The 23,068-nt window shown below is 41.8% G+C and overlaps 1 protein-coding gene across 1 annotated transcript in view; it reads right to left on the bottom strand.

Annotated features, from left to right (window-relative positions):
* The window catches only part of rad18 (RAD18 E3 ubiquitin protein ligase), a gene marked incomplete at its 3' end in the record, with an annotated part of 93,689 nt that overhangs the window by 54,586 nt on the left and 16,035 nt on the right, over positions 1 to 23,068 (bottom strand). The window contains exons 3-6 of the mRNA XM_080424263.1: positions 22,390 to 22,451; positions 22,115 to 22,185; positions 8,262 to 8,713; positions 3,750 to 3,849 (exon numbers count right to left, since the gene is read on the bottom strand). Of these exons, the coding sequence (XP_080280389.1) occupies positions 3,750 to 3,849; positions 8,262 to 8,713; positions 22,115 to 22,185; positions 22,390 to 22,451 (685 nt within the window). The remainder of the gene's footprint in view (positions 1 to 3,749; positions 3,850 to 8,261; positions 8,714 to 22,114; positions 22,186 to 22,389; positions 22,452 to 23,068) is intronic.

The following is a 23,068-nucleotide window of genomic DNA, read 5'->3' as shown; positions in this document are numbered from 1 at the left end:
GGCAGTGAATGTGTTAAGTACAGTACTCAATGGACTAAATGTACACTTAGCTATGTACTTTTCACCACTGATATTAAAAGTCGAACTCAAAGTTATTCAACTGCTACTCATCAGTCAGTGGCACACATAAACCCAGATGTTCTGACAGTCATGAACAACAGAAGCGACTACCAATTATCACTGGCCACCCTTGGGTTTTCTTATATTGGTCTGCAGCCCTGTCTGCAGGTCCATTTTTCAGTTATATAGTCCAGGACGAGAATAAAGCACACTACACAGAGTTGGAAGACAGCATAGAACTTCTCTCTCCGTGCTGTCTGGAAAGATGCCTTCCTCTAAGAGAGTTTAGCCCATTAAGACCGGGAACGCATCTGTGTCATGTTTACATTTCTTCGGGCTATTCAAACATAGCAGATCTACAAGCTCAAAGCGCGGCACTGAGTGCTGTGCTACGAGCTTGTAGATCTGCTATTTTTAAAATATGTGTAAATCTTTGAATATATCTGTACATTTTAACTCAAATCTTTGCTTCCGGGGGTCCCTGGAACAAAATATTTTCAGATGGGGGTCCGCGGCCAAATATATATAATTTTGGGGGTCCTTGACAAGAAAACGTTTGAGAACCACTGATATATATAGCAACATAGTTTTTTTTTTCTTTCTTCGCTTTAAAAATATATATATTCAAAGATTTGGACAAATTTGGACGATTTTTCAAAAATAGCAGATCTGTAGATCTGCAACTTTTGAATAGCCCAAAGAAATCTAAAAATGACACACAGATGCGTTCCCGGTCTTAATGAGTTAAGGGAGCAGAAACTTGAGCAGTCCATCATTATGACATCAAGGTCCACCATAGATCAAGTGTGCCGTGCAGTTACACAAACATGCCCAATCATTACCAGAACCTCAAATTGACAACGAGTGCATTAATCTTCCTGGAAAAAAATCAGCACAGACGGACCTCTTACCAAGATGAACGTAACAAAATATATTATTTAATGCAAATGCATCAAGACATCAAGCAATTTTTATAGTCTTGATAAATGGAAAATATTGTTCCAAGACTTGAAATGTTTTAAACATCCAAACATTTTACTTATGCATCATGATCATGATAATTTAGCACTGAGTGAGCAGAGTATACTTGGGAGCTCAAGTTGATATCATTTCCATGTGCTGCTGGCAAGCTTATTTCCAAAAACAGATTCCAATATGTACAGTACAATAATAATTAGCAACACTACTGATTCTGAAATAATGTCCTATGAATGTAGCCTTCGACTTTATTCCAGTGGGACTTAAGTATCATTCATAGTCGGACGTAAGGATACGTAACTAGCGCCAGCGCTCCTTGCGTTGTCGTTTTTGTCTCCCCCTCCGTCACTTACGGCTCCAGGATTTCCGTCCGTGCAGTCGACATTCACCGTCAGGCCGACGTACGTTCGTTTGTAAAATGCCTGTAGTACCAGTGGAGCCCGTTGGCAGTATAAGGAAAGAAAGTTTTCCTCAGGCCCTCTTTCTCCAAAAAAAGACCCACGTTGGTTGGTGGAAGTACTTGAGTAAATGTACTTAAGTACCCGTCGATCCACGGTCTGTGACAATATATAGCACAGTGCAGTAGGGGTCGAAACTCACGTTTTGTAGACAACCATTGTTTTTGTCTAGTTTGTGGACTAGTTTGTGTCTTTTATTGCGTTGTTTTGGCTAGATGCTACAATGGTAGCTTCATGTTGTTAGCTACGCTGATGCCAGCAGCTGGCTGTGTTGCCAGGTTTTGTGAGAGAAATAAGCAACCAGGTCTATGAAAACAAGCCCAAAAGAATCGACTAGGTCCTAGGATATAGCAGATCTACAATATATGTTTGAGAATCACTGGTTTAAATAATAATTGGCCCAAATAAGCAACTACACTTTAGAAACAAGCCCAAATAAAACCGCAACCACCGATACAAAATTGCTTGTTTGTTTACAAGCAACTTTACAGAAAAATAAGCCCAAAGTCGCTTATAATAAGTAGACATGGCAACATTATGGGTACGGCGGTACATACTAGTGGCCATCTAGTGGATGGATAGGTGTATTACGCCTGTACACTTTAAAATAAATAAAATAACCCCTAAATAACGTGAGCGACTATGCATGCGTCCGTAAAGAACGGACGGAATCCCTCACCCCCTGACGCACGTTTTAGACCCATCTAGGGACTATGAACGGGCCTTTAAAAGGGATAGTTCACCCTATCGAATTCAGACTTGAATTCATGGATATTTTTTTGTTTTTGTCGCATTCCTAAGCCAATAATTTGACGACCAGCAGGCACGTAGGCAGCGGTTCTGGTAGGAGACACAAAGTAGACTCTTTGTGTCTCCTACTGGAACCGCATCAGGAAATCATCAAATCTGGAAATCATCAAATGATTGGCTTAGGAATGCGACAAAAATAAAACAATATCCATGAATTCAAGTCTCCATGGGGTGACTAATCGATAGAAATAGGGTGAACTATCCCTTTAATCTATACTGTAACATTTTAACTCTTTGACTGCCAATGACGGGATGTCTCGTTATATTTTGCTAGGGTGCAGTCTTCCAATGATGAGATTTTGTGTTTTTAGGGTTTGTATGGGTCACAGTTTGGCTCCCAGAGAAGCAGAGAAGCAGCGGGTCATGTGATCGCAAAAAAAAACTGCCTGTTTACTTCCTTGTTATTCGCTTTGGAAGAATGGTTTCTGTTGATTTTTGGCAAAAACAGCCTACATTCAACTGCCCACAACTATGGAACGGATGATCAAGGCGGCACGAAAATTTTTAAGACCAATATTCAAATATTATTTCTGATGAATTTTAACAGCCCTACCTCAGAGTATAAGTATCATAATCAGTGAACAAACTTAACAACCAAGTGGCTGGTATGTCCTTACCCACCGTTTTCCCCTGACATTTTCTGTTTCTCTCAACAACAACGAAAAACACCAACAACTGATCCAGAATGCAACGGCACACGCCTGGTATTCAACCTCCCTAACTTTTCACGTCTCCCCACTTCAGCATTCCTGTCACTGGCGTATGGTTGCTACCCGCATCCAATTCAAAACACTGGTGATGACCTAAAAAGGCAATCAATGTCGTGGCACCCTCTCACCTTCACATCATGTTCCACCCTTCCCTTCCCTACGACACCCTGGCCTAGCCTGGTTCCAGACTAATCTGTAGTCTGGCCACACGTGGCTAGCCCTGGCCATCACCCCAAGTGACCTAAACTCTTCTCCCTCCTGGCTCCCAAGATGTGGAATGACCTTCACACCTTAGTCAGGACTGCATACTCAACTCTCCAGAGGTGTAAAGTACATTAACTTAAGTACTGTACTTAAGTAAAATGTTGAGGTATATAGTATTTCCAAATGTCAATACTTTTACTTCACTACATCTCAGAGGCAAATATTGTACTTTTACTTCACTACAATTATTTGAAAACTTTAGTTACTAGTTACTTTGCAGACTTTGATTATTATCACAAGACACACTAGCCACTTCAGCCGTATATGTATTTCGACCATTTGAAAATAGCTGATCTACAAGCTCGCGTGAGTTTGTAGATGTGAGATTGTAGATTATTTCCTTAATGCACTCTTAATTGCTTGACCCATTTACCCTGTGGTTTGTTGACTAGGGTTCATGCCACCAACTCTGATCTTACATTAGTGTCTGCTAATGCCTAACTAAGTTTAAGTGCTTCCTTTTCAATACCTCCTTAAGCCCTCCTTCTTCAGTCCGCTGGTCAGGCAAGTGTCCAAGTGCTTGTTGATGAAGGTTGAAGAGATGGCTACAGAACACACAGGGCACTCCACTGGAAAAAAAAGGATAAGACCAAAGTTGGGAGATAAATATAATAAATTAGAGCTCTTGTATAAGAATGTTCTAAATCAGCGTTGGTGCTGTGCATCCCCTCACACAGCGCTCACCCCCCCCCCCCTCCCCCCCAACCACTCAACAGCACTTATTAACGCTTTAAGACTGGGAACGCATCGCATCTGTGTCATTTTAGATTTCTTTTGGCTATTAAAAAATAGCCAATAATTCAAAAATAGCCACGCTATGAGCTTGTAGATCTGTTATTCTTTTTGAAAAATCGTGAAAATGTGTGCAAATCTTTGAATATGTATGTCTTAAAGCGAACTTTGCTTCTGGGGGGGGGGGGGTCCTTGGAAAACAGAAAAAAAATTGAGATATGTATTTGCCCGGCAGACCCCATCTCAAAATGTTTTGTTCCAGGGACCCCCAGAAGCTAAGATTTGAGTAAAAATGTTTGCTTTATATATATATATATATATATATATATATATATACCGTATTTTCCGCACTATAAGGCGCATCTGAGTATAAGGCGCACCTTCAATAAATGTATTATTTTCATATATAGGGCGCACTGCATTATAAGGCGCATCCGCACTATAAGGCGCACTGACGGTGCGGCTTATAGTGCGGAAACCAAGGGAACCAATATTGATACATATATAAGGCGCATCGGATTATAAGGCGCATCCGCACTATAAGGCGCACCTTATAGTGAGGAAAATACGATATATATATATTCAAAGATTTTCCCGAATTTTCAAAAAATAGCATATCTACAAGCTCATAGCCAAGCTATGAGCTTGTATAGCTGTCATTTTTGAAGAGGTAAAGAAATCTAAAAATGACACACCCAGATGCGTTCCCGGTCTTAATGGTTTAAAATGTCAAATGTAAATCATCCAGGACTGATTTGAATGAATAAAACATTCTTTTAATGAAATCTGTATGAGTATGTTAATGCAGTACAACCAGCACATCTACAGTGGTTTGAGGTGGTCGCGCTACTCTTCCATTGAGATCATTATCATTTTTGGAGCCAATTTTTCTTTACCACTTTTTTCTCCCCCAATTTAGTCATTTTGCCGATTATTTCCACCACACACATTTCTGTGTTTCCACTGACAGGTGCCAAGCTGTAATCCTGGGCGCTACTCTCCCTCTGCCAGCCTGGGGAGAGCCCCGAACTGAGCTCATGCTTCCTTCTATGCATGGAGGAGTGAGCAGGCCGCTTCTTATCACCTGACAGGGGGGAGTTTCCCCCGGTAGGACGTAGCGAGTGGAAGGAACACGTTATTCCAACCAGTTCCTTTCCCCTCCATCAGGCGCCCCGGCTGACCAGGGGGAGGCAGTATAGAGACCAGGATTACTGCATGTTTTTTGTGAGGGTACTAGTGATGTGCGGGTCGGGTTTTTTCATGACCCGCCCCGCCCCGCCCCGGAACCCAACCCGCCTCAACCCGCCCCGCGAACCCATATATAAATCTATGGCTCAACCCGCCCCGCGACCCGCGGTGGGAAAAAAAAAGATAATCATCATCATAATAGCTCAGATTTATATAGCGCTCTTTTTAAGTACCCAAAGTCGCTTAAAATGTCTACAGTAGCACAACATTGTCATGGGCTAAATAAACAAGCATGTTGTTCAAAATAGTTTTGTTTGTTTTTTTGCGTGTGAGAGCGGCTGACCCGCTCACCCGCAGCCCGCATAATTGCCTCTGAAATCCTGACTCGACCTACCGCGCCGCGGGTTGACCCGCGGGCAGTGGTGGAAAAAGTACTCAAATTCTTTACTTAAGTAAAAGTACCAATACTGCAATATAAAAATACTCTGTTACAAGTAAAAGTCCAGAATAAAAAATGTACTTGAGTAAAAGTACAAAAGTATTGGCATCAAAATGTACTTAAAGTATCAAAAGTAAAAGTACTAAATATTTGAAAATAGCCGATCTACAAGCGACGCGTTGTGAGCTTGTAGATCTGCTATTTTCAAATAGCCTAGGTATAAAATAGGGCTAAAGTGGTTAATGTATGTTTCATTATATCATAATTTACATCTGAAAAGTAACTAGTAACTAAAGTTTTCAAGTAAATGTAGTGGAGTAAAAGTCCAATATTTGCCTCTGAGATGTAGTGGAGTAGAAGTAAAAGTAATGGAAATTGGAAATACTCAAGTAAAGTACAAATACCTCAAAATTGTACTTAAGTACAGTACTTAAGTAAATGTACTTAGTTACTTTCCACCACTGCCCGCGGGTTACGGGTCGGCCCGCTCATCACTAGAGGGTACCTACCCTAGGAGACACGGGAAAACATGCAAACTCCTGCAAAGGCCCTTTCGCCAACCCCACCACTCAGTATGGGCACTGATGACGCGGAGGAAAGGACATGCCCCCAGCGCCCACAGCGTCCCCTCTCACCCAGATTAATAAATTGCAGTTTAATATGTAACATAAAACAAATGTTTCATTTATTCACTCTAGCTTTTAATTTTAACCCATTAACTCTCTCAGTGCCAAGCCACGAGTTATCCCGAGTTTTTTCTGAATGCCCTCAGTGCCAGAACGAGTTATTTTTTGAAAAAAATGTTCAGAACTCAAGATATCATTATCTGAAGATTTGCAGCTCCATCCACTCCTTGTTTAACTTATAACTGAAATAGGCTGTATCTCGGTTCATAAGCACTTTTTCTTTACTTTGAAAAAAAAAAAACAATTGCTGGCACAGTATGATTTTTTTTTTAATTTCATTGGCACTGAGAGAGTTAAGACCTGGAACGCATGTGTGTCACATTTTGATTTGAGCTAAAAAGCATCTAACATACAATTGGGAGACTGGCTGAAAGTCAGGGCAAAACGGGAAAAAGGGAAAAAAATAAACATTGCACCGCTGTTGCCAGATCGTGCGCGAGCAACAAGCAACCAGCTTCATGAAAAAACACAAAGCTGCGCACTGCGCATGCGTCGACGCACTTTCTCTAACCAATTTACACCCACTTCACGCTTACAAAACCTGGACATGGCAACGTCGCTCATCGTTCTGTGATTGACAGCAAAAGTTGGCCAATCAGGTGGCGAGTTCGCAGCCTGAAAAAAGACGAACGGCAGCCATTGTTGGTTGTGCGAGTGCCTTCACTTCTTATTTTCGCTTATTAAACTCTCTCAAACTTCTGCTTTGAGGCACGGAATTCACTTATAACATATCGTTTGGATAGAATTTAGTTGTTTCACTTCATATGTGTGGTCAATTAATCATGACAGAGCCTATTTTTAAAAAAAAATTCAGAGAACCGGCAGGGGGCGAACACTCACACGCATGTATCCGAATAAGTCAACCTATTTTGCCAATAGCCATCTCAAAAGTCCCGTTGCGTCATGGCTGTCCCCCCCGCCCCACCCCCACCACACACACACACACACACACACACACAGGGCGAGAGAGGGAGGGTGGGAGAGAGAGAATAGTCAGCCAAACAGCGAGACATAATTTTCGCTGACGCAGAGACAGAGAGACAGAGAGGGAGAGAGAGAGAGAGAGAGGAAGAGAGGGAGGGAGGGAAAGACAAAATAAGCGAGCCCTCGCTTATTTTTGCGCGGACGTAATTTGTTTGTCATTGTGGTGAATGTTTGCTGCTGATGTTTGTTGTGTGAAGCTTAATGTCAGAGTGTTTGTGTTGGAGCGCCTCAGTGCGGCTGCTGAGTTCATGTGCAACATCTTGCATGCGTGGCTGTGGGTGGCTTCACAGTTTTCCTTCGCCGTGTCTGTAGGTCACGGCCTGGAGACCCCAGGGTCTCCAGGGACCCCCAAGGGGGGGGGGGGGGGGGGGGTCACCCTCTGTGTTTTTGTTTTTTTTATCCCATGATTTTGTACCCCCAAACGACATTTACTTTGGCGGGGGGGTACTAGAATTCTGCCCGCGTAGCGGGCAGAACTTCTAGTTATTTTACACTTTGGCTATTCAAAAATAGAAGATCTACAAGCTCATAGCGTGGCACCGAGTGCCGCGCTATGAGCTTGTAGATCTTGTAGATTTTTTTTAAATCGTGAAAATGTGTGCAAATCTTTGAATATATATATTCTTTTAAAGAAAACATTAACTGAAATCTTTGCTTCTGGGGGTCCCTGGAACACAATATTTTGAGATGGGGGTCCGCGGCCAAATTCATATCATTTTGGGGGTCCTTGACATGAAAAAGTTTGAAAACCACTGATATAGAAACATACGTTTTTCAGAAAACCGTTAGGATTTACAGTAGATGACATTTTGCAGAATCGGAACCTCAGGCCTCAATGGGTTAATACATTGCAGTTTAATATGTAACACAAACAAATGTTTCATTTATTCATTCTAGCTTTTTTTTTTATGTGGGCGGATGTCGCCCTCCTGTCTTGGTAGCACACATTCACCTTTCATCACTGGCTTTTTGTCTCCTGATGGAGAGGAGGTCTCACTCTCAGCCTTGGATGGTTGTGGGGCTGAGATCGGGTCCACCTTCTCCAGCTTAACAGGGATCAGGTTTGGAGGTTCGCGTACGGCCTCCTCTGCCTCCATCGGCTCCTCCACGGCGAGAGCGGGTGGAGCGGTCGGTTCATGTAGGTCTCCACCATTACTTGGGATTTGGGTGTGCGGTTTCTTTTTGCCTCGCGGAACAGAGGGAGGAGCAGGAGGAGAAGAAGCCTGCTGCATGTTTCCAGTGTTACCAGGGGTTTTGGGCCCCTTGGAGAAGAAGTGACTCCGAATGGAACCGTCCTTCTTGGGGGCCTGGTCCCTCTGACTGGGGGTTCTGCATTTGACGGCCGATGCCGGAGTGTCAGGGGACAGCGGCGGGGTGTAAGAACTGGCTTTGGACAACTGCTGCCTGGAAGATGAAGATAAAAACAGGAAAATCATTTGTTAGAGCGTGTGTGTGTGTGTGTAGAGATTCCAGACAAAAAGAATCTTCCACAACCATTTTCAAAGCTGAAATGCACCCAGCTGGCACCCATTCACTGATATTATCTGCCTTTCACTCACACAGATTCACACACATACTGTAGTGTAAAAAATATACAAATAATCTAATTTACCCATTATTAAGAAGACCTGAAGCCGATTCTACAAAAGTCTTCTAAATCCCGAATTTTCCATGTCAAGGACCCCCAAAATGATATGTATTTTGGCCGCGGACCCCCATCGCAAAATATGTTGTTCCAGGGACCCCCCAGAAGCAAAGATTTGAGTTAAAAATGTTCGCTTTAAAATAATATGTATTCAAAGATTTGCTCACATTTTCAAGATTTAAAAACAATAGCAGATATACAAGCTCGTAGCACGGCACTATGAGCTTGTAGATCTGCTCTTTTTGAATAGCCCAAAAAAAAATTGCTTTTTAGCTCAAATAAAAAAATGACACAGATGCGTTCCAGGTCTTAATGGGTTAAAAGCCACATGACACAAATGTATTTATAATATACGTACTGTATGTGTACGATGTATCACAGACAGACAGACAGACAGACAGACAGACAGAGACACACACACACACACACACACACACACACACACACACACACACACACACACACACACACACACACACACACACACACACACACACACACACACACACACACACACACACACACACACACACACACACACACACACACACACACACACACACACACTCTCTCTCTCTCTCTCTCTCTCTGCTGGACCAGAGGAAGGAATCTGGCAATAAATGCTGCCGACAGTAATGTGAGCTCTTTGACGTAAACTACGTGTTCAATTATCTTGCACTTAACTGCTAAGCGAGAAAGAACAGAGCAGTTGGCCACAATCTTGGAGATGGTGGAAAGCAAACAAATTGCAGCAGGGCCATTACTGGGCCATAAAACGGAATCAATGAGGTGTGCAATGCTCCGCTTTCCATATTGAAAACTTTTTATTTGTCCTCATCCTCCCCATTAGAACAGATCTGCACACACACATACCTGCATGGATCCCCCTCCTGAAATAATGCAGTGTGGCAATACAGAGAGGGGGGGGAAAGGGCATGTGTGTTGCAGTTCATTTTGTTGTTACATAAAACAAAACCTATTAGTCCTCTGGGGCCTCCCTCACACACTTAAAACAAGCGTTTTGTCACTGCCTTATGCCTTAAGGGATACAGGACTTCTTGTCCAACCGACATCAGGTGGTGAGAATGGGCAGCATCACATCCGACCCCCTGACCCTCAACACCGGAGCACCCCAGGGATGCGTGCTGAGCCCTCTCCTCTACTCCCTGTACACGTATGACTGCATAGCCACACATGTCTCCAACACCATCATAAAGTACGCGGACGACACGACAGTGATAGGCCGAATCGTCAACAACGACGAGTCTGACTACAGAGAGGAGATCAAATCACTAGCACGCTGGTGCCGAGAGAACAACCTCTCTCTTAACGTCGACAAGACCAAAGAACTGATCGTGGACTTCAGGAGGCCGCGGAGAGACCATGCGCCCATCCTCATCGACGGTGCTGCAGTGGAAAGGGTCAGCGAGTTCAAGTTCCTCGGAGTACACATCGAGGAGGGGCTTTTATCCGCCAAATTTGGGACGTTCACGGCATATTTTGCACCATTACGGTACGTTCATCATCGGTGACGAGTGCCTCTAACAGCCGCTGCGCGCAGCGGGCTGCGAGTCGCAGCCTGTCTGTGTGTCAGGATGCGAGGCTCACACAATCACAGCATGCGTCCCCCTGCGCCTATGGCTGTACATGGGGCCGACACGTGCTTTAGCGTGATTGTGTGAGTGTGGCTTCAGGAAGTAAATTCCTAGCCTCGATCTCCAGGCTTTTATTTTTTAGTTTTGCTAAAAAATAAAAGCTTGGAAATTCCTGTCCCAGCTGTTGGTACGCAAAAGCGCCTCGCGTCGTCTGATGTGGTGCGCATTATTTATTTTGGGTGCGCATGCGCACCTGCGCACGCGCACCTGCGCACCAGTTATGTGCACCCCTGGGCATAGGCCTTGTTCAGCAGCCTGACAACAGGCAGCGCAGACTTTTTCTGGCTCTTCCTGAACACACCTGTGGATTATACCAGGGACAATGACTTGGACTTTAGCCCCCCCTCGGACACACCTGTGGACTACACCAGGTACAAATGACTTTTTGTTGCACTCCCTCATGGAGCTACCTGCGGATTATACTAGGGTCGGTCCACTCTAGGTGGACACGCACTGACCTTTTTGCACCTTAATCCCTTGTATAACGCACTGACTTTTTTTGGTCTTTTTTATTGTGCTCCTTTTCCTCTAAGCACCTTAACGTCCATTGTCTATCATGCACAGTATAAGTATAACATGCACAGTATACAATACATTGCTGCTATGCTCAGGCACCTTAGTTTAGTTTTTTTTTTAGTCTTTATTATCTCAGGTAATTTGTAAATATGTAGATAACTTGTCTGGCCTTCTGTTGCTCTCTTGTTTTGATCTCCTTCCCACTTACCCCCCACCCTCTTCTTCTCCCCCCCCCTCTTCTTTCTATGGAAACTAACGTTGCGATGGGAACGATGTACAAAAAAGAATTTCACCCACTGTTTTACCTTGTAAACCTGTGATGTGACAATAAAACTGATTCTGATTCTGATTCTGATTACGTGAGGCATAAGGCCGGTTCAATTCATTCCCTATGGAAGTCGCATGGTTTGATAAAGCTGACTTGCTTCCCGATCTCTGGCTTTACCTCCCTCCCCTAAGGCAAGTGAGCTTTATCAAACCATGTGACTTCCATAGGGAAATGAATTGAAATGGCCTTGTGCTTCACGTAAGGCAATTAGGCAGCCATAAAACGAGTGTTTTAACTGTGTGAGGGAGGCCTGAGACATTTCCCTTTACAAACAGAAAAACAAGCCTTTTGCACACCTACAGAGCCAAAGGTGCACAAGAGAATACAAAACTAGGGCCATAAGCGTAGCAAAAAAAAGTTTAGCACACCGTCTTCAAATGCAAAAATAAATAAATCTGGAAATCTTTATTGGGAAAAGTTAACTACCCATATATTGGAAAAGGGCCTTTCTGTGTGGAGTTTGCATGTTCTCCCCGTGTCTCCTAGGGTAGGTACCCTCACTAAAACATGCCTTAATCCTGGTCTCTATACTGCCTCCCCCTGGTCAGCATGAGCTCAGTTCGGGGCTCTCCAGAGGCTGGCAGAGGGAGAGTAGCGCCCAGGATTACAAGCTGTGAGGCATTGGCACTGGGTGAAAGATAGGGTTACAAAATCGTGGGATAAAAATAAATAAATAAAAACTACCCATATATTTTATGCCCATATATGAGGATCCCAACCACTGATCCGAGCATAACATGGGGATTTGCGGATTAATTGATATAGTATTTTAGAGAACCGCCGATCCAACAGAGTTAACACCGGGCACCTCACTTCCTTGGGTCCTCGGCAGAACACACGGAAATGTTTGAAGTCAAAACGGTTCTCGAATTACGCGAAGGACAGATTTCTGTAATGTATAGATAGATTACATTTAAAATGAAGACTGGTCTTTGTCAACAATTCAATTGTGTGTTTGGCATTGGAACATATGAAACATATGAGTACAACTTAAAATTTTAGTTTCGTTTTTAGGCTTCATAATCAAATATTGCACAGGGCAGATATGACAAGTATCTTGAATATACAAAGAAATTACTGACATATTTAATCATCACGAAGTGAAGCGTTGTAAGCTTGTAGATCTGCTATTACTGCTTTTTTTTAATATTTAGACATTTATTTTTCCACATGGAAACGATTTTGACGATTATGCAAAAATAATTACGATTATCTCAAATAATTGTGATTAGACAATTATGAAATAATTGCGATTAGGCGATTAACTCTCTGAGTGCCAAGAACGAGTTATCACGAGTATTTTTCTGAATGCCCTGAGTGCCAAGAATGAGTTATCACGAGTTTAAAAAAAAAAAATATATATATATATATATATTATTATTTATTTATTTTTTGGGGAAAAAATGTTCAGAACCCAAGATATCGTTATCCGAAGATTTGCTGCTCCATTCACTTCTTGTTTAACTTATTACTTAAAAAGGCTGTATCTCGGCTCCTGTGTACTTTTTTTTTTACTGTATTTTTGGCCCAGACATGCTATTTTCAAAGGCAGACAATTAATGTCAATGAGGTCGCGATGACCTCGTTGACATTTGTGAAACCACACAGTATAACCCTCAGTGATTAGCAATCATCAGGGGATCGATTATAATGGAGATAAATATTCTGTGACTACTTGAAAAAGGTAAGAAAATCAAAAAAAATCGCTGGCAGTGGGCAAACGCGGCCAGAAATAAGTCTGGGAGTGAGAGAGTTAAGTAATAATTGTGACAGGTCTTAAGGTCATTACACACCGGCGATTATGCGAATATACGCAAAATTCGGACTTGTTCCGAATAATTAAAAGACGCTTTTTCGCTTCGCTTTTTCGCTCCATGGAAGCTTGCATTTATAAGGCTTTTAAAAAAAACGTATTATTCGCATGAAAAAAATCGCCCCCGGTGTGTAAGGAGCTTAAGGCTTGCCTGGAGAAGTTAATCTTGTATTCATCACCACCACAGTGGATGGTGTGGAGCTAATTCAAAGTGTTTTCGTAGTCTAAATTGAATAGACATATCAGGAGTTATCCATGCGAAACACATCATGATTGGATTGTGTTAAAACAATCAGACAGGAGGACAAACAGAACCCAAATCAATAGAATTGTCCTCAACATGATGTTCAAGTTTTAAATGGGCTGCATACAACTCCCCCGCTATACCTGTCCCAAGTCAATTTGCCATCCCCATTCGCCACTGTTGGCTTTCATCGTCAATGTCTAGACCAACTCTGCCAATGTTCTGTGAGGACTGGGGCATTTTATTTTTTGGGCACAAAAAAAACTAAATCTCCCAATGGCTTCAACACCAGATGGACAATATAGCCCTAAAATATGATGTTACAAGGGCATCACCCACCTGGACGTCCACAGGCAATTGAGGCAAAGCCAGGTCCCTTCAGTACATGTGGAATTGTACTACTAATAATAATAATAAATTCCATTTTTATAGCGCTTTTCCAAGTGCTCAACAATGGTTCATTCATTCATACATTGGGAGGTAAAGCGGCGAACAGTCGACGCCAGCGTCCTCACTTCCCATGTTCACACACCAATGGTGGCAAGCCAGCGCCGACCGACTCATTAGAGGCAATGTAGGGTTCAGTGTCTTGCCCAGGGACACTATGACATGTGGACAGGAGGAGCAGGGATTCAAACCGCCGACCCACGGATCATGACTTTGACTTTGACTTTATTAATTCATGCTTGCAGTGGAGCCAAGGCCCCACTGAAAAAACTGCAGAACTTTACATTTGATGCATGATAATAATAATAATAATAATAATAATAATAAAAATAGATTAAAAACACAAAATTGTACAGGTTAAAACATTTTCAGGGCAGCAGAGCATGGTCATGTATGCAGTTCAGGTGGCCATACTGTGTTTGTTTTTTTTTGCAGCTAAATAGTGTCATTATATAGCCTGACTGCAGTGTGCACTGTTGAATTGGTCAGCCTGTTGGTCTTGGCCTTGGGTTCAGCCAGCTTGTGTTGGTTCCTCAAAGTCCTGGCAGTGCAGCTGCCTCGTGTTGGAGGTAGCAGGTCATGCAGAGGGTGTTGCTCATCGTGCATGTCCTTGACCATCTTCACTGCAGCCTCCTCCCTCCTGCTCTGGAGTGATGGTAGGGGTTGTGAGATGTTACCAGCTCTCCTTTTGATGATTTTACAGGCACGTGTCTGGACTCGCTCTAGCTCTGCCTGTTGTTTCTTAGAGCAGCCCACTAGGAGCACTGAGCTGTATTCCAGACACGGCCTGATGAGAGTGGTGTAGATGGTGACGAGGTCATCTGCAGGTAGTCCGTGTCTCGCCATAACCGTGAGAAAGTGCAGCCGCTTGGAGGCAGTTTTTATTGCATTTTCAATGTGCACATCTCCAGTCAGGTTTTGGTCAAGGTGGTATCCTAGATACTTTGTCGTTTCCACAACAGGTACCTCCTGTCCCCCCAGCATAAGCGGGGGAGGTTGTGGTGGGTTCCGTGAGAAACATATTCTAAGTTCAACCGACTTTTTCCCATTGAGCATCATTTTGTTCTTTTCTGCCCAGTCGTCCAGCCTTTGTGCCTCCAGGCGCATTGATGTGTCTGACATGATGTTGGATATGGGAATCGCTCTCGACAGCCCGATGTCATCTGCGTATCCAACATCAAGAGTGTCCTCAAACACAGCGTCCCGGGTGGCCATATAGAGGAGGAAGACATATGGGGAGACTACCCCCCCTTGTGGCACCCCAGATGTGACTTCAATCCAGGGGCTGTGGGCCCCATTTGCCGCCACTCTTTGTCTCCTCCCTGTGATGTAACTGTGTAGCCAGGCTGTCAGAGATGGGCATAGTGCTAAGTCCAGTATGTTTTGCATCAGGGTCCCGTGGTCAGTTCTGTCAAACGCTTTTGACATATCTGCCAACAGTACTCTGACCATTGTTGGTTTAGAGTCGGTCTCAGTGAGCCAGGTGTGCATTGCTCTGACTAAGGCTGTTGTGGTACTGTGCTTGGGCAGATATGCATATTGGTTTTTACACACGTTGAGCACTGTGGGCATAAGTTTTTTCAAGACAAAACGTTCTATTATTTTTCCAACACAGGAGGTTAGAGAGATGGGACGCCAGTCTGAGATTGAGCCAGGGTCTTGGCCTTTGGGTATGGGACAGACATTTGACTCTTTCCATATATCGGGACGACCTGCTCTACCTCCTGAGCCACAGCCGCCCTACTAGGATGTTCAGGGTTTCCTGCAGTATGAAACTAAGTCTAGGTACTACTGGAGGGGGATGCATGTACCTGCGCACACACATGCAGAATATGGACAAAATGTCATGCCTCAATAGTTATTCCAAATATCTCAACAGTGATACAATATACAATATGACTGTGGGTTCACACTTATTGTATGTGAGTTTAAGTGTAGCAACAGTTAAAACTAACCATTCTTCAAAGAGCAGCATATTACAGGTCAATTCCACTCTTATTTTTAAACGTTTAGTCTGACGTTTAATCTTGGTGCTGACCAATTCGGTCTCGGTGGTGCACCTAGACTGAACTGGTCTGGCAGAATCCCTGATGTTGCTGTCAAGCAAGGCACTGTGGAATATGAATGGCTTTTGGGCCCAGTCTATGAAGATTCAAAGAAAAATATAATTCATCCTCCACCACTACTAGATGACAAAAGACTAAAAATAAATGCAATGTACAATAAAGCAATCTAGGGCCAAGAATCAGAGTAGCCCAATTCAGACGGAATAAAACTCTGAGACATTTAACACATTGAATGCCAATCGCGTAGATCTACGCAAACCTATTTAAAGCCGCAGCGTGCCAATCGCGTAGATCTACGCGAACCCACCCCCCAGGTGCACTTTCGGAATTTTTTGATCCATTTCCGGTTCCGGTTTGAAGACCGGAAACAGAATTATTTGGGATCCAGTTTTGCCGATCACGTCGGCCCTCGTTCTAATGACGAAACTGAAACTCAATTCTCTTCCTGTAGTTTTTTCTCCTCGCATATCACTGTTTAACGTAATCCGCTCTAACTACAACCATGGAGCTCCGTTTGACATGTGGTTTTCACTGGTAGATTCAGTGAGATTTCGCCGATGTAAACAGCTCAATCTTAAGGATTTTAACAAGATCTATGGCGACGTGAAAAAAACTAAAAAACAACAATAACACGTTGGCACTGGTGAGTACATTATGAGATTAACGTCTGGCATGGAATGTGTTAAGGCCAGACTGTTGTCATAATGTTGAATGTGCGGGTACAGGCCTTTCAGTGACTTTTTAGCCCTTTCATAATGCTTAAGTTAATATATACTTCTTTTGACAATCCTCTTGCTTTTTGCATTAAAAAGATCTGACAAAAGAATATATATAAGAAATTATGTTGTTCCCTTCTTTGCCTGAATTTTCAGGCTAAACATTTACATAATGGAGATGGGAATTCTGGAGAGCCATTTCTATCATCAAGAAGGGCAGTATTGTTAAATAACTACCGTCATGTTTTTGCATCTCCTTTGCATTGCCAATTTGCCACGCTGCACTCACAGAGGACATAAAAGGCTTCCCTTAACAATTCCAGATGGAGTCAGAGCTAAGCCTAAAAAAATTACATGATCTGACTAAAATTAATATGATGTGCATACATGCAATTACATAAAATAATAGCAGTCAAAAACAACACACATTTAGAGGGTGGCTAAGGAATATGGAAGACTGATGAGAGCGTTAAAACATTTTTTTATTTTATATTTAATAATTAGTTGTTATAAAGCATAATTATCATCGGTTTGTCAGACTGTTTTACAAAAACAAATTAAAACCATGACTGTGATGGGTGTGTGTGCTTTCAGGGGTATGAACAGCATATGGCACCATAACAGGTTTAATGTGAGTTGTTAACGTCTTTGAACACAGGCGTAATTTCGCAAAGGGCCAGCTCTCTGCCCGACACACAGCAGGTGGTCCCCAGCCCATCCACGGGTCCCACAGGCGCCAAAGCAGCACTTCTAGGCCTGTCACAATTATTAAATAATCGTCTAATCGCAATTATTTGATTAATCGTTTCCATGTTGAAAAATGTTCATACATTTTCAAATATTAAAAAAAAAGCAGATCTACAGGCTTACAACGCGTCACTTTGATGCATTGTATGCTTGTAGATCAGCTATTTCTGCTATTTTTACATGTATAAAATTATAAAATATGTCAATAATGTATTTGTATATTTAATTATTTATTGGTCATATCTGCCTTGTTAAATTTTTTATTACGAAGCCTAAAAGGCAAACAGAAATTAAGTTTGTATTAATACGTCCCAATGTTCATTGCCAAACACACAATTCAATTGTTAATCGCAATGAATCGTCAACTTCAGCCCTATTTCATAGGCTATTTGAAAATAGCAGATCTACAAGCTCACAACGCGACGGGTTGTGAAATTGTAGATCTGCTATTTTCAAACATTTTGTACTTTTACTTTTGGTACTTTAAGTATATTTTGATGCACAAACTTTTGTATTTTTACTCAAGTAACATTTTGAACACATGCCTTTTACTTGTAACAGAGTATTTTTATGTTGTGGTATTGCTACTTTTACTTAAGTAAAATATCTGAGTACATCCACCACTGAGAACTAGAGAACAGGAAATGAAAGCACGGAGGGGAAGAGCAGCTCCATCATGAACCTCTCACCCCAACAACACTGATAACCATCTGAAACCCTGTGACTTCAAAGAAGACCTTTGGGTGTTGACAGCACTGTGTTGATTGGTTGGGAGGCTCAGCATTATAGCCTCCTGACTGACCACACTACAAGACCTTAATTTGACGACAGCTCAGAACTCCATTGAAGCATGGATTCTGACATCCACTCATAAAACAGAGGTCACAAAGGCATTATCCGTGTGTGTATGGTATATGAGAGGTATTGAGGAACATATAAGATCAATAAGATGACTAACTCCATAAAACAGAGGTCACAAAGGCATTATCCCTGTGTGTGTATGGTATATGAGAGGTATTGAGCAACATACAGTATAAGATCAATAAGGAAACTCCATAAAACAGAGGTCACAAATGCATTACCCGTGCATGGCCTACGAGTGGTATTGAGCCACAGATAAGATCGATATTAAGATGACAACTCCTCTGATAGGGGATTATTATAGGGGTCTTAAACAGGGTGTCTGTGGGACCCCTAGGGGGTCCTCAGAGTTATACATGTCTAAAAATGTTTTTTAAATACTAACAGTGTGTTGCTATATCAGTGGTGCGCCAACTTTTCCATGTCAAGGATCCCCAAATTAATATGTATTTGGGTGCGGAACCCCCAATCTCAAAATATGTTGTTCCAGGGACCCCCAGAGGCACAGATCGGAGTTAAAAATGTTTGATATAGAGAGAAAAAAAGTAGATCTACAAGCTCATAGCGCGGCACTGAGCTTGCATATCTGCTATTTTTGAATAGCCAAAGAAATCTTAAAATGACAGAGATGCATTCCCAGTCTTAACACATTGCGTGCCAATCGCGTAGATCTACGCGAACCTAAATAACAGCGCAGCGTGCCAGTCGCGTAGATCTACGCGAAGAGGTATTTTTATTTATTTTTCTCGCAGGTTCACATTTCATTGTAGGCCTCCATCGCCACGACACATTTCATTGTAGCACACCCGGAAACGGAAATATCCGTATCCGGAGATTTTCGTTCCCACCCGCTTCCACTCTAAATCTTCCCCTAATCCTCCATTATCTCGGTTGTTGTTTTTCTCCTCGCTGATCGCTGTTTAACATAAACCGCGACAACGGTCTTCTCTGGGCAACTCACACAGCTACCCTGTGTGTGTCTACAAACAGTTTAACGCGCGATCTTAAGGCATTTAGCGAGGTCTGTGGCGACGTGAAAAAAACAAAAAAACAACAATAAATCGCTGGCACTGGTGAGTACATCATGATATTCAACTCTGGCGTGGAATGTGTTAATGGATTAAAAGGGCCAACAAGATGATATGATGTGCAGCTAGCCATTTTTCTTCATAGAAGACTATTCTCCCTCCTGGCTCCTGCACTGTGGCACAAACTCCCCATTGCAGTTAGAACTGCAGACTCACTCCCAATTGGTTTGACCATTGCTCTCATCAGCGCAAATAGAGTAGTACCACTTGAATACCAGAACCCACACATCAAATATAGGGGTACGTACAAAACCCTGGGGGACCGCGGTCAACAAAGTATATAGGGATTAAGTGGTTATGGAAACTGAAAGAAAAATGCATAACCTCTTTACCCCTATACTGCTACAAGGGTCTAATGAAGGAAAATATCAACTACACATTTTAAATATTAGGGCATTGCTTTAACCACTACACAAGCTCTGGGTACAACCCATTCTTTTTCATTAAAATCCAGATGTATAGAAAGAGTAGGCCCCTAAGCTTAAAAAACACAGACAAATAAAGAGAACATTGAATGACCTCGGTTGATGAAAATAAAATCCCCATTTGATTTACATAAGACCCTGGATCCACGGGTGGATCAAGATATAATGACGACAAGTGTTTCTCCAATACACGTAAAGTTAAGGTGAGTCTCCTGAGGAATAATGGTCAATAAAAATAGCATCCTGTGAAATGGTCTGCTAATCTGTGTCATTAGTTTCCTCTCTGGGATTCTCAGGGTCATGGTAATTTAGTCAGGAAAGACGGTTTATAGTTAACCCATTAAGACCTGAGGCCAATTCTACAAAATGTCTGTTTTTGGAATGTCTTCTAAAAACTGTTTTTGGAAAAAAAAACTTATGTTACTAATACTATATCAGTGGTTCTCACACTGTTTCATGTCAAGCACCCCCAAATGTATATGCCTAAGGACCCCCATCTCTAAATATTTTGTTCCAGGGACCCCCAGAAGCAAAGATTTGCACACATTTTTACGATTTCTCAAAAATAGCAGATCTTCAAGCTCATGGCGCGGCACCGAGATTTTTCAATAGCCAAAGTGTAAAAGAATGCTTTTTTTTAGCTCAAATCAAAAAATGACACAGATGCGTTCCAGATCTTAATGGGTTAAACCAGGCTACCCTGGTAATTCTGCCGTTTTGGAAGAATTTAGCAAATCTGAGTTTTTAATTGTGGGTTTTATTTTCCTCCAAAATCGACAAATTTGAGTAATTCTATTTTATAATATTACATTTATAATATACAAAATTGATTAGTTATATTAAATGTTGCACCCCTAACTTCTTAGCTTATCAGATAGACTAGCAACGTGTACTTGCTTCATAAGGCAAAGGCAAATCTGAGTGCCTGGGACGTCTGGGGAAATGAAACGAGGACGAAAACCTATCCCATCATATCATAGGAGTAGTCTATCCTATGACTGAGGGCCAGCTTGATGAATCGAGCCTCTCCACTTGCTTCTACCATATAATGTAGCCCTACTTCTCCATACACACTCAACACACAGACACACATTCAACTGCACACTTGTCGTGTCTTATGTTTGATTACAATTTTTAACTTACTACTTGTTTATTATTTTAGGTGAGAACCTTGTATAAAGCCCTATATGGGTTTCCTTTCTCACCTGCACTTATTTCTGTGTTGTTTTAATAATGTTACCTTTATACTGTTTTTATTGTGTTTCTCTCAATACATTCCATGCAGTGATTGGTGTTCAAGTTTGGAAGTGCTCGTTGGAAATCACTCAACATATTTTTTTTACTATGTATTTTTGGCCCAGACATGTTATTTTCAAAGGCAGACAATTAATGTCAACGAGGTCGCAATGTCCTCGTTGACATTTGTGAAACCACACAGTGAAAACCTCTGTGTTTAGCAACCATCAGGGGATCAATCATACTGGAGATAAATATTCTGTGACTACTTGAAAAAGGTAGGGGGGAGGAAAAATCCAGCCAGAAATAAGTCTGGCAGTGAGAGAGTGAACAACACCGTCCCCCAGTCTAGAAAACAAAAACAAGCTAACCCCAAGCTGTAACCCTGGAAGAAAACCACTTAAAACAAAGAAAAACATAATAATATTGACAAAATGGAAGGCACACAGCCACACATCTTCTGAATAAGTACAAAACAAGTCATTAAGTCGTTAAAATGTCAGTTATGTGACAGTAATTAATTATTATTCAATTATGAGCGCTATGCCACTGAGCTATCACACTGTTAAGCCATTAAGACCTGAAGCCGATTCTACAGATTTCTTCTAAATCCCAACAGTATTCTGAAAAAACATATGTTTCTATATCAGTGGTGCTCAAACCTTTTCATGTCAAAGACCCCAAAAATGATATGTGTTTGGCCGTGGACCCCCATCTCAAAATATTTAGTTCCAGGGACACCCAGAAAGCAAAGATTTGAGTTAAAATGTTCGCCTTAAAATAATATATATTCAAAGAGTTGCACCAATTTTCAAGATTTTTTCAAAAATAGCAGATCTACAAGCTCGTAGCGCGGCACTCGGTGCCGCGCTACGAGCTTGTATATCTGCTATTTTTGAATAGCCAAATTGTAAAATAATTATTTTTAGCTCAAATCAAATAATTACACCGATGCGATGCGTTCCAGGTCTCAATAGGTTAAGTATTAAATCATTGCTAAAATAGTCAAAATTGTTACCTGACAGTTTGAAAGTTCACTATCAATTCATCCAATATCCGGTTGTTTCGTAGATCCTGCTCTGTCATTGGCTGTAGCAGAGGGAAAAGAAGATGGTTAAAAAAGGAAAAAAAGAAAGAAAAGGCCTCAATCAAGAACTGTAATGCGCTTCTATTTTTAAAAAGGAATGCTTTTACCTATAGAACATTTACTGCTAATGCGGAATGGAACAAAAGTGAGGGACTGAGTGAAGATAAGGATCCGTTTGTGTGTTTTCATGCAACATTCATACTTACTGAATTGCACACTGGACACTGCAACTTGTAAGAGAGATATTTTCTGATGCACAAAGAACAAACTGGAAAGTAAAAAGCAAACACAAGATTTCCATTAAATCCTTTAGGCCAGTGGTTTTCAACCCTTTTCATATCAAGTCCATTATTTATTCGGCATTTGAGCCACGGAACCACCATTTGATGAGATTTAGCCTCTCAGACCCAAGACATTTTGTTATCGTTGGATAAGATTTTGTCCACAATTCCGCATGCTGTATTGATGTTGGTACCATAGGAGAGATAAAAAGGCAAACGTTGATCAAAATAACAATTCTTCTACATTCTCTAATTGTGTAGACTTCTTGTAAATTAAGTTAAGATGTTTAACAATAAGTTAACTCTTGAGAGCGTAAAATGAAACCATGGTTTCATTTTACACTCTCAAGAGTTAAAGATCAATACCAACTCTTACATGCTTAGTCTTTACACACCAGGGACATGATCATTAAACGATACAAAAATCACCAGTAAATATTTTGCATCAAAACAATAGGTAAAGAATTTACTCATTCTGAATAAAAATTGTCAATGCGGATGTGGATGTACACAAACAGTAAAATTCATCGCACAGAAATCGCCCTGTTGTGCAAGTACTCTCCCCAGATTAGGTTTTATACTTCAAACTTATAATAGTTCTTGG

This window comes from Gymnoscopelus braueri, assembly GCF_963280865.1.
Source record: "Gymnoscopelus braueri genome assembly, chromosome: 3".
NCBI classification, from domain to species: domain Eukaryota; kingdom Metazoa; phylum Chordata; class Actinopteri; order Myctophiformes; family Myctophidae; genus Gymnoscopelus; species Gymnoscopelus braueri.
This window is presented reverse-complemented; position numbering and strand designations above follow the sequence as displayed.